This window comes from Pollicipes pollicipes, unplaced genomic scaffold, assembly GCF_011947565.3.
Source record: "Pollicipes pollicipes isolate AB1234 unplaced genomic scaffold, Ppol_2.1 Scaffold_2555;HRSCAF=2994_pilon_pilon_pilon, whole genome shotgun sequence".
In the NCBI taxonomy this organism is placed as follows: Eukaryota; Metazoa; Arthropoda; class Thecostraca; order Pollicipedomorpha; family Pollicipedidae; genus Pollicipes; species Pollicipes pollicipes.
In genome coordinates, this window is record NW_023596136.1 from 35,972,990 (window position 1) to 35,985,489 (window position 12,500).

Below are 12,500 nucleotides of genomic sequence, written 5' to 3' on the forward strand. Positions count from 1 at the left end.
TGTGTGTGTGTGTGTGTGTGTGTGTGTGTGTGTGTGTGTGTTTGTGTTGGTGTGTGTGTCTGTGTGTGTGTGTGTGTGTGTGTGTGTGTGTGTGTGTGTGTGTGTGTGTGTGTGTGTGTGTGTGTGTGTGTGTGTGTGTGTGTTGTGTGTGTGTGTGTGTGTGTGTGTGTGTGTGTGTGTGGTGTGTGTGTGTGTTTGTGTGTGTGTGTGTGTGTGGGTGTGTGTGTGTGTGTGTGTGTGTGTGGTGTGTGTGTGTCTGGTGTCTGTATATGTGATCATAATCGGAGGAACATAAGTCACACACAAACGTTCTGATGACTGCATCGAGGGTTTGCTCGCTAGAGCAGCTCCACTGGAGCGGCAGTGCAGCTCAGACCTGTGTTGTTGCAGTTCCAGGGCGACCAGGTGGAGCCAGATGCCGACGCTGAGCAGAGCCAGGTCTGACCAGGACCTCTTCAGGTCGAGCCAGGTGAGCTCACAGGCTTTATCCACGTAGAGTGAAGCTCCAGTTCTGGAAGGTCTGACGCTCACGGTCCGTCTGATTGTAAAGAAGCATATTATGTTTCAATGTATGCTGTTATGTGTAGAAAAGTGCGTTATGCGTACTGTTACTGCCCACGGCAGAAGTGCTGGCGCCAGGAGTCATGCCCAATTTATGATGTGGAGGATACTTTGGCTTAGGGCATATCATATACTTCATTTGTGTTAAGCGTTTCAGTAACTTAGTGGCTACAATTGCTGTATTAAGTCAGATTCCACTCGCAAATAATGATGGCCAGGATTAAGAAAGAAATGCGGAAGTCGACCGAACATGTCGTCTTTATGTGGGATGTTTTGATGACAGCTGCTGTGTTAAGCTTCAATGGGAGCCCCTCCAATAAGCTAGACCTCATGTGATATCTTGGCTCATATGCTAAACGTCCACGTCGGCATAACGATGAAACAGGTTGATGCGGAGACAGCGATCTCAGTACAAGAATACATAAATAACATTATTGCAAGAAATTACTTTGCAGTATGCGTTACGCCATCACGTATATTACGCATTTTGTGCTACGTGGAACACAAACGGCAGACTTTTGTCTGATGTTGACGCGCATTGGTTACAAAATGCTCTTCCAAATGCTTAATTCATGAGACAAATAGTGTTCGCAAACCGCGGCGATATATAGCTAAAGCCACCTTTTTGCCACGTCTTTGATCATAGCTGAGCGGATCTGGGGTCAATCAGGCACTCCTAGACCGGGTCAGGTGAACGCTATCCGATGTCTAATGATGCGCCTTGTACAGCAGCTGCCTGCGCGTTTCTGTGGTTTATCCTTTTAACCTTTGCTGGACAGACGCTTTTCTCGTATCATAGCGACGACTGGCCCCACAGGTACACTGCTGTGACTGGTCGGATCACCCTTTTAAGGTGACGAGTCAGCGAATTTTTTCAAGCCGGCGCTTTTCAGTTTTGCGTCGACGAACACAAAGCAGCTGACAGAATTGAATGAGTGGGGTTATTCTTATGTATCAAAATATCACTCTTCTTGTCCTGTTGCGTTCTGATAGAATGTGAAAAATGGTTTTGTAGAAAATGTTAACGACTGAAAATGTGGCATTGAACTAGTTGTACTTGATGTAAGAAAAAGCGGCGTTCAGTTCCTGCGCTTTCGACATTATGAGTTAAAAGCTCTTTTGTTGGGTTAACGACCTTCAATGTAGCTTGAGGTTTGATGTTCACTCTCAAGGATGGGCACGGCCCGAAATATTGCGTACCGTCAACATGGTTGTTATTTGCTACTACGTCATTCGACCAGTACCTACTTTCCGATGCATCAAAGGTCGTTAACCCAATACAAGAACCTTTAACTTATGATGCCTCAATGGTTGTCCCAATCCACCCGCTGGTACTGTCTGATACTCTGAACCCGTTTGCGGACATGGAAAGTATCATCGACGATGTACATGATACTACCTTTTAGAAAAACACAAATTTGTTGTCCGACAGATTTCAAAACAAATATCCCAATGAAGCTGCTCCAAATCGCTTTTGCGAGTAAGAAGTATCTTACTTGTATGAATTTCTTTTAAGAGTAACTTTCGTCGTCACGCCCCTTTATGGAGCGACAGCGGTTGGATCGGCCACATTCGCGCTCACGGGCCATAGCACAACCAAAATTCTGAGCCCCCCACCTGGGAGTACTAAGTGTGAACCACTCGGACATTACTCCCCCCCCCCGCCTTATTGTATGTGTGATGGGTTACATGCGTACATTTAGTTATTGGAGGCATTCGATAACAATACTGGCATGATAATCTTATCTCCATATCGGTCGCTTAGCCCGTGTCAAATGCGCAGCTAATTATTCAAGCTCGCCTCCCTATGGTTCCTGGATCCGCGCCTGGCAGTTCACATGCATCACGCACCACCTAAAGATGATCACTCAGCATCGATGCAACAGCCGTACGATAGCTCACATGTAGAACATGGGGCAAGTTAGGTCAAAGAATCGCAGACGAAGCGTTACCGTTGAAAAGCCCGTGATTCACCACCCAAGGTCATTTCAAGTTGATCTTTTGGAAATGCCATCAAATTTTAGATAAAAGAAAGAAAGACATTCGGTTTTTCGGCATTTTGAGTTGAAAGCTCTTGCACTGAGGTAACGACTTTCAATGTGCCAGGAAGAATTGGCCAAATGACGCTCTTGGTCGTGAGCACATTGCATTGCAATATATTTATTACAATGCAATGCAATACAATACAATACACTGCAAAACGATAAATTGCAATGCAATACGGTGAATGCTATTAAGGTTGTTAACTCAACATACCATCTTTCTGCCAATAATACCAAGTTTTAAAACGATCTGGAATGTATCTCGAGCGGTAAATTTGTGAGAGCTTGATAGATATCCACAAAAAACACGAACACCTCAGTTTCATACCTTAACTGAAAGTCACGTTCAGGAACAAAATATAAGTATGCTGAACAGGGATATAGTTTCGCGAATGACTTTGACGGAGCGACCGAGCTGATAAAAAATGCCGAAAAATAACTGCACCCGTTTTCACCCACTTTTTCTTAAAACTGGACAGACTGAAAAGGGTAAGGCTATAACACGAAGGACATAAAGTAAGTGACGGAGAGGCGCGTGTGAGCCCACACATAACATGGGGAAGACCCCAGCTCATTCTCTGTCAGCCGCCAACCTCAGGGCAGCTTTGATACGGCGAGGGATGTGACGCTACGGACGTCACCCAGAGGCGATGGAGGAAAGGATGGCGTCCCGTGTCAGTCGTGGGTAATCGGTCCGCCAAGCCCATCAGGCCATCGGCGGCCAGTTAGCACAAAAAGCACCCCCGGTGTGTTGTTCCTACACTAATAATTCAGCGTGTGTTTCCTAGGGACTCAGTGTGCCGCAGCAGTGGTAATGGTCGTGTGATTTCGCTGTTTTTCATAACGCGAACATATATGGAAAGGGTGGGGTCGATGAAAGGCATTCCGACCATTGCAAAACCAATACTAAAAGAGCCTCGTAGAAAAGCGGTCGGTTTCAAGGCCTGTGCTGCTAGGTCAACAACAGCCCCACAATGCCAGGTCAAGGGTCAATGTTTCCCAAAATCAAACTATTTCAACTTATTGGGGAGGGTGGAGCTGATGAAAGGCACCCCGACCATTGCAAAACCAATACTACAGGAGCCTCGTAGAAAAGCGGTCGTGATTGGTTTCAAGGCTTGTGCTGCTAGGTCAATAACAACCCTGCAATGCCAGGTCAAGAGTCAATGTTTCCCAAAGTCAAACTATTTCAACTTATTGGGGAGGGTGGGGTCGATGAAAGGCACTCCGGCCATCGCAAAACCAATAATAATAAAGCCTCGTAGAAAAGCGGTCACGATTGGTTCCAAGATGTGTGCTGCTAGGTCGATAACTAACGTCACAGTGCCAGGCCGGGGGTCAATGTTTCCCCAAATAAAACTATTTCAATTCTGCGCACCAATATTTCAATTGTGTGCAGCACATGACCGTGCGCTGGCGTGGTCTGATCGATTTACAGCCTTTTTGCAGCTTTTTGTTTTGTGTTTGTAGTCAGCATGTGTTCGGCTCCAGGCCTCAGAATCCCATGATCAAATCAACGTAGAATCTTATGGAATCCTGGATCCACCCTTTGGATCCAAGCACATGTTTGGCTTGAAACAAACATACACCAATCGCTTAGGCCGCAATACGCAGATGCGCCGATTGGCGGAGGCCACCCGGCGGGAGCCGCGCCGCTCCGTCGGCGCGACGGATTGGTGATAAGATGTTCCATGTAAGGTGGAGGATCGCCGTCCGTGATTGGCTGATTCGTCGGTTGACGGCTGCCGCTGAGCTGCGGATCGCCATCCGTGATTGGCTGATTCGCCGGTTGACGGCTGCCGCTGAGCTCGGATCGCCGTCCGTGATTGGCTGATTGGTCGGTTGACGGCTGCCGCTGAGCTGCGGATCGCCGTCCGTGATTGGCTGATTCGTCGGTTGACGGCTGCCGCTAAGCAATGACGTCGCGCGCCATCCCGGATTGCGAGTAGATTATGGACCGGAGCTTTCATGCTAAATGCAATTTTCGCTTACAATCTTATCATACATTATCAAAACGATGATAAGATTATTTCCAATAGTCTTGCGTGTTGCAATATTCGATTCGAATCTAGCGGTTGGCTGTGGCTTGCAGCCCACACCAACAGCAGATGTGCCGTACCGTGTTCCTAAAAATGTCCTAAAGCAGAAGCGAAAAGAGCTAGTGCCGTGTTTTTGATGCCACTGCATCCATAATGGATAAAAATTTAGGCGCAATTGTAGGGCATGCCAGGGAGATATTTGCAAAAAATAGTTTTGTGGAGGAGTAGGTCGCGTTTACTTGAAGGCATCCCTTTAGTGATATTTTGTTATATAACAAATAGCATGAGCCACCAAACACCTCCGGTTGCAGCAGAACATTCCGTGATGGTACGGCGGTGCCGGGACCACAATATTTTGCGGTCACTGCCCGCGTAATAATTCACTGTTACCGCAAGTGTTTAACAACGCTAAAACCTGACGACGCATATGATGCACTTCGCCAAGCGATACGTGCCTTAGGTATGCCTTGATGGTGCCAGAGGAAAAAGGAAATGCAGCTACTGCCGAGAACCCCATGCGGAGTGGGCACAAACAGGGGCGTAGTTTAGCAGAATGAGTTTGGGGGTGGGGAGGGGGGTTGGGGTGGGGGGGGGGGCGAAGGGGATGAGCAGTGAAACATGTCTCAACCTGTCCCTAAAATACGTTAACGAACGGGTTGCTTCCCAGATTCAGATGACTTTCTTCTCAATGTTGGAGGGGGGGGGGGGGGGAGGGAGGGCTGGAGCCCAAGTTTGCGATGGGAGGGACTGAAGCCCCCAACTGAGTACGAAGCTGCACTCCTGGACACAGCAGATTCATTGCATGGGCAATGCAAAAAAGTCACGCCAAATAACCCCTTCACAAGCATGTTATGCATTTCATGCCTACCCTACGCTGCAACTTTATAAGCCATTTCGCATTTGCGATGTGTCTACTGGGCTCCACAAACTCTTGTCACGGCCGAAACTGATATCCATATCTGTTGATGTGATTAAGCAAAACATCAGCCCTCGCCGGGTGGTGGCTTCAGCACGAATAATTCTTGTTGAAAACCCATACGAACTTTTGATGATACCGTGGTCAAAACTTGACCTCGTGAACGATGATTTCCTTTCTCATGCTTTGCAAGGCCTGATCGCAGGCCTTGCAGCTCCTTACCACTTTACCAATGTCAGACCACTTCTTTACCACTTTACCAAAGTCAGACCAGTTCCTTACAACACATCACTAGCGAGGGTATGTAGCGCATTTTCTTGCATCGAACGTTGTTTAGTCGCCGTTGTCTTTAAGTTCAAGAGTTTACGAGCAGCAAACTTAAGATACGACATTGGGACAGGATGACAGGAACCGCGCGAAAGGGTCACTTTGGATGGGTCATATGCCTGTTATAGGTGTTGCGAGACCAATAATGCGTGCCATGCCGTTTCACCTTATATCAGTTGGGGAACCCTTTGTTGCAGTTGGTCTGTTTCAGGGAAGACCGCCATCTCTTATGACGATGATGCCGCCCACTAAAAGCTCAGTGGTGATTTACGCAGCGTTAACAAATAGTTCAATAAACACAGATTTGGAAAGGTTTTGCTTGTTGTCGGGGTCTCATCCCCATGCCATGCACTCAATTTGATACCGCTATCTTCCCTGCAGGCGAGCCGCTTTTGAAGTCGGCTGGGGTGCTGAGGCAATTAAGCTGTCCTGCCCTACCCTCATATATCGACCTCGCCTGGATTTCTGCCACTTTTAGTTGCGTCCCCGAGGTTAAAATTAGAGTAACAAAGAATTATCAGCCACAAAACTATTATGATGTCGAGGAGTGAAAATGTGTTTCTAGCCGATGTGATTGTGGTAGTTAAGATATATGATTGTCGTTTCTTTCAAGCCGGGCTGAATGCGCGGTCAACTCAGGCAACACGGAAAAGCGGACAAAAAAAGAACCACTAGTTTTCCAGTCTGCCGATAGATGGCCCAACATGCATTCCGAGCGACATCAACCGTGTATCTGCTGATCAGATACAGTGAAGGGAAAAGTATGTGAAATATGCATTTTTAGCCTCGCATGCAGGGTGCAGTTAGCACCACCTAAAGCTGTGGGTGACAATAGCGTACTACAGCGTTGCGGTCTGGTCAATGCTATTGATTAATACTTGTCATGCTTCAGTGCGAGGAACACTTTTGAACTGCAGAAAGTTTTTCACAGTCGAGGATTTAAGACTTGGTGCATACTTGACAGCCTGACATGGAACAAGCGGGAGCAGTCATTGGTGAATACCCGGTTTTTCCCAATCATGGGCCTACTTTTCAGGCATGTGATTCAGAAATAGCATTTGGTGCCCGTAACTCTCTTAGTTGTGTGGCTACGCAAACAAAAGAGTTTACTGAGGACATGATAATCGATGGCATATTTACACTGCCATGTAGGTCACCTTCATTGGAAAGCCATTGGCTTAAAAATGGCATCTTCTCACGTCCGCACAAAAGCAGGCGCAGTCCAGATTTTGAGGAGAACAAAGCTACGCTCGCGACCAAAACAAATAGCACGTGGGGATTGCAGTAGTGAATCTTGCCACATAGTTCCCATTTAGCGCAAATGAAACGTGCAAATGTAAACAGTGGGGGCCCGCTGACGGTCTGCTTACGTCATTACGTCATACGTCATGCGTCACATAGAGTGCGGATAAGTTTGCGTCACTTGTCAACGGCCCTCAAGTGCGGCCCGTTGACGGTCAAAGGCACGGCACATGGAGTGCGGTGATATTTCTTGTCGGGTTCGATGAGTAACCACGTTTCTTGGTCGCGCCAATATATTTTGCGTTAAATCCTCTTGTTTCGTTCAACATCTGAAATCTGTATGGCTTATCTTAACAATACACTCAATGATACTCAATTCTACAAACAAAAGAGATGCCATGCTGTGTGGATTGGGCGGAAGCTGCATTGCCCCACATCGGTCGGTTGTCTCATTAATTCATCTAAATTATTCTTCCTATGTCGATCCCAGAAGTGCTATGTAACGCTCAGACACATCAAGAGCCAGAGCGACTTGACTCACTGCAGAGGCACTAAATGATACCAGGATTGTGATCATTTGCTGCATGTGAACCAGCTAACTTTGACATCGGCATTATCATTCGTATGCCTTGTGGCGTAGCGCATCAAGCTTTTCGGAGCTGTAGGCAAAAAAATAGTGGATTTTTTGGTGTATTGAAAATGAGATGTACCTTGCAAGATTGCATGGCACGTCAAAATAAGTCATGCATCTCTGGGGAAGTTTTTAAGACAATTAAACAGTTTAATTTAAGATGACCTACAACAAATTCCATTGAACCTCATTCAAGTGTGACGGTCAAGCCAATGTCAATATCGCCTGACTTTTTACTCGAGAGCCTGCTCCATGGGGCAGTTGTTGATGCTCATCTCAGTTTCTTTTTGATAACAGGGACAGCAACAGACATGGGCATGGGCTTATCAAAGCTCATTAAAGTTCACTCACCTAAAATGACCCAGATCAAACTGTATAGGAATATACCGTCTATCGTAATCCCTGCCGCTTATTCAAATTCAAAAATAAAAACAATCTGATAGGTTTTTGGTTGCCATCACCTTTTAATGGCCAAACAAGGTCACTGACCTAAAATAAGCGCCTCAAATTTTGCTTAGAAAAGATATATAGGTTCAAGACGGCTACATGAGGAGTTTGCATAGGGCTCTTTGGACACCAATCTGTAGTTTGAGCCTGTTTGACCTTTTATGAGCCAAAGGTCACGGCCTCAAATCCGCAAATGTTGACACAAGTGAGTTAACATACATGCTAGTCAACTCTGTGCATTTGGTGTGTCTAGTTCCGTTAGTTTTTTAAAATAAATCTCAGGAAATGGTACCAAATTCCCCCCCACCGGAGCGGGCAGTGTTCAGCCGGCCATTTGGGTGCGTGTTAACGAGGCACTTTATCATAAATTGCTTTCAAAAAGCAGAAAACTGCATAATAATGCGAATAAAATTCAGCGGGGCGAAAACGAATGTGTAAGTTTCATGCTGCTATTTGGCATGGTTGGGTAAATATTGTCATGTAAACCTGGAATAGTGTGATTTCAGGCTCAGGTTCAGGTTGACCTGGCATAATAGTGTGAATTATTTACCTAGCGCAAACAAAATGCGGAAGAGTAGGAAAAGGTATGCCAGTTTTTAGTCTGAGCGGAGACTCCTGCTATAGCTACTCTGGATAGGTCAAAGATTATTACATGTGCGGACAGCTAAATATTTCAGCTTCATATGTGGCGGTATAGTTTTGGATAGCACGCCTTCGTTTTTTGTTAAGTGGTTTCTGAATGAACCCCTTTCAGCGGGACAACCTGCCCCACCCCGGGTTAATTGTACCACATAGTGGGGAAGTTGTGCTTAAGCTTTTTTCATAGAACAAGTTACACCGCAAGCAAACTGAGTGCCTTAAAGGAAATGCTCCACATTTGTATGGGGTTTGGACTGAAAAAGCCATTTTGAAGACCATTTGGTCCGGTTCACAACCTTACCCTTCTCAAGACGTAAACGCCTCTAGTTTCTGGGCGTCACACCCGCGAAGATGTGCCGACTATTTGGTAGACTATTTCAAGGTCATCCAGTTATCCATGACGCCATGATAACGCCATTCAAGTTCTACCATTCTATTATCCGTGCGACGATCAAGGCCAATAAGAATATCGCTGTCAAACCGTTCATATCTGGAATTCGTGAGCACGACTTCCAGATATAACAGCCTTCGATTGGCCCTCAATCAGTATTGTGCAATGTACGATGCTGTCATCAAACAATTACGTATTGAGGGGTACGTTTACTTAACAGAGCAATTGTCTTATCTAGAACAGTGTTTTCTACTTAGAAGCATACCAGTGGTTATAGGTAAGGGTTTTCATCATATCTGGTGCTTGCTTCAATATCTCCAAATGTGGAACATTCCCCTTAAGACATGTCGACCAATCACGCTCGTCTGTGTTATCTTATAATTCGTCGTGATTGCGACAAGACAGTTTTGCCCTCTTAATCAGTTTGATGTTTTACGACTACTGCCAGCTCAATTTCCGTTGCTCAGGTGGAATTGTGAATCTGCATTGACAATGTAAATATCGGCTTGCTGTCCAGATGCTAATGAATCATGGGAATGACGTCAATCAATCGTTAAAGTAGACCAGTCATAAACAAGTCGCCGTATATCACATCGATGATACCGGTGAATTGTATATTGGTAACGATATCGGTATATATAATATATATATATATATATATATATATATATATATATATATATATATATACATCGCCGGTATATGGCATCAATATGCTACGTCCACAGCTGATGCAATGGGTAGCACTCGCATCTGGGAAAACGTCCGCGCCACCCTGAAATCCTTCGCTAGCAGGTGCCAAATGCTTTGCAGCGCGTATGACACATGCATTTCTCCACCACTCAAAAAAGCAGATCTGTCTCGTTTATCTCAAGACGCATGCATGCCTGCGGCCGGAAGTGCACTGAAAAACACAGCGAATTGCTGTGCGTCAGCTGAACGACTCATGACTACCATTTGTCGCATAGATTTAGGATAAATCACGCCGATACTTCTCGGACATGATATAACTCACCCCACTCTCTCCTTCCTTTATTCCCATTTTAATAACTTATCCCCAATCGCGAGATCTGGTTGAAAACAACCCACTGTTTTTTTCCGCGAGGCTCTATCTTACCAAACAACAGGGGGTTCGCATTGTTCTCCTGTCATCCCGCGTTATAAAAAGGGCGAATCAGAGCAAGAATCTGGAGTGGCACAACAGAGCGCTGGGGCAGGAGGGACAGTTGCTCGTCCCTTTTCGGCAGGCAAGGAGGCAAGAGTATGTGTTTTCCCTATCTTTTAGGTCTCTTTTTCCAAACTAAAGGCATTGCACTTGCTCATAAACTACCACACTTGACATCAAGGAAGTCCCCACAGCTGAGCCGTAGAGAAATAAATCAAGCTCAGAAGACCCTTTTCTACATCGATACGCCCATTATCTGAATCATGAGACCACCTTCATAAATATGATAGCCCATACTCTAGATAAGTAGGTCCAATGCTACGTTAAGGCGGTCCGTTTGCTGGCTTGGAAGGCCCCGTTTCGAACTAGAAGGCCCCATTTCTGGAACTGGATACCCTTCCATGCATCAGATGGCCGCAGCTCTGGTTCAAGATGCCCCGTCTCGGGATAAAGATTTGGCTAGAACTGCCTAGATTTGGGGGCCTTTCATGACTCGGAAGCATCCTGTTCCGAATAAGTAAGCCTCTCTATACATCAGAAGGCTAGAGAGGCCCTTTGCTGGATAGTCAGAAGGCGTCTATGCTGCATTTTTAAATTATCGAAAGTTATTTGCATGGCAATGATACGTGTAACAGCTTGAAAAGAGAACAGATAACCTCGGTGTCTCTTTCGCTTGAAAACGACAAATCCGAGAAGGCCTGCGATAATGCCTCCTTTTGTTCAGAAGCCCCCTGGATAATCCTGCCCCCTCCCCTCCATCTGCCCCGTAAGTAGGAGCCCACCTCTTTCCTCGCCTCTGCCAGCCATGCGTCATACCAGTCACCATGCGGGCCCGCATACCTCATCACCCCTCCCCTCCCCGTCCCCAACATGCCCCGCAATGGCGTGCCCGCTGCCCATGTGAAGCGCGCGCCGCCGCCCGCCGCCAGCTTCATAGGTCGCGCCTCTCCGCGCGCCGCCGCTTGGCGCCGGGCACGACCCGCCGTCACGGTCACGAGCGCACAGCCGACCGTCATGCATAAGGCAGCGCAGGCACCGGCGCTGGATGCCGGCGCGTCGGCGGCGACGATCAATAGAGCGTCGGTGTCGACGGCGGCGCGCTTGGCGGCCAGCTGACGAGCGGCGGACGCCCGGGACGGCGGCAGCGGACGGTGCAGACGGTGCGGACGGTGCGGACTGTGCAGCAGCGGACGGCTGTTTAAGCCGCGGGCGGTGGATACGTTAAAGACGAAGTGTTGGAGACTTGGAGGTAGCTGGCAGCAAAGCGCGCTTACGGACGTGGAGGCTGGAGGGGATACCTGCCAGAGAACAGCTCGGAGCTGGCGGGCCGCGGCAACCGCTGCTCGTGACCACCCCAATCTGATCTCCCCAATCCGCTCCTGATACGAGACCATCCTAATCCGCTCTCGACCTGAGATTGTCCCAACCTGATCCCCGCCAGGAGCTGCCCTACCTGGTGCCGGCCCGACACCGCTCCACCCCTTCCCCGGCCCGAGGCGTTCACACCCCACGGCCAGCCTTAAGGCGACGCTGAGCCGTGCACCACCGTCCTCCCCGGCGGGCGCGGCCGAGGGCGCGCCGCGCACCATGCTGTGCGGCTACCGCTCCGTCATGCTCAGCTCGGACTCGGACAACGCCGACAACCGGGACGTGATGCCGCCGGTGCGGCTACCCATGCTGAACGTGCGCCCCACCTCGATGCTGATGCGCCGCTTCCGCTCGCACCCGACGCTCAACAAGCAGGAGATCACGGTGACCGCCTTCCAGAAGCACGAGGTGTCCGTGTCGACGCTGCAGCAGCGCGAGGTGACCGAGTCGCTGCGCCGGCAGGAGGCGGCGGGCGGGCACCGCCAGGTGGGTCGGCCGGCCGGGCTCGCCGGACGTGGGCCTCGACCGCGCCTGCCGCATCGACGGCGGAAGCGCGCGGGGTTCGGTGCCGCGGCGGGCTCGGACGTGCGCTCGGCGAGCAGCTGGGGCGGCTGACGCCTTCGGGCTCGTGGTTCGGCAGCAGCCGCGCGCGCGGTGACCACCGGTCACGCTCAGGCCGAGGATCTGTCAGGGACGGGGTGTCGTGGCTCCGCACCTCAGGCAGATGGGAAG

General features: G+C 48.6%; 1 protein-coding gene across 4 annotated transcripts in view; it reads left to right on the plus strand.

The window, feature by feature from the left end:
- Positions 1-397: 397 nt before the first annotated feature.
- The window catches only part of LOC119109937 (TOG array regulator of axonemal microtubules protein 2), a 50,369-nt gene continuing 38,266 nt past the window's right edge, over positions 398-12,500 (plus strand). For 2 of the 4 annotated variants that reach the window (XM_037233686.1, XM_037233692.1), the window contains exon 1: positions 11,541-12,254. In XM_037233686.1, the coding sequence (XP_037089581.1) occupies positions 11,988-12,254 (267 nt within the window). In that variant the 5' untranslated portion in view covers positions 11,541-11,987. Of the gene's footprint in view, positions 470-11,539; positions 12,255-12,500 lie in introns of those variants that run through there. The other 2 variants (XM_037233706.1, XM_037233698.1) reach the window with 2 other exon arrangements.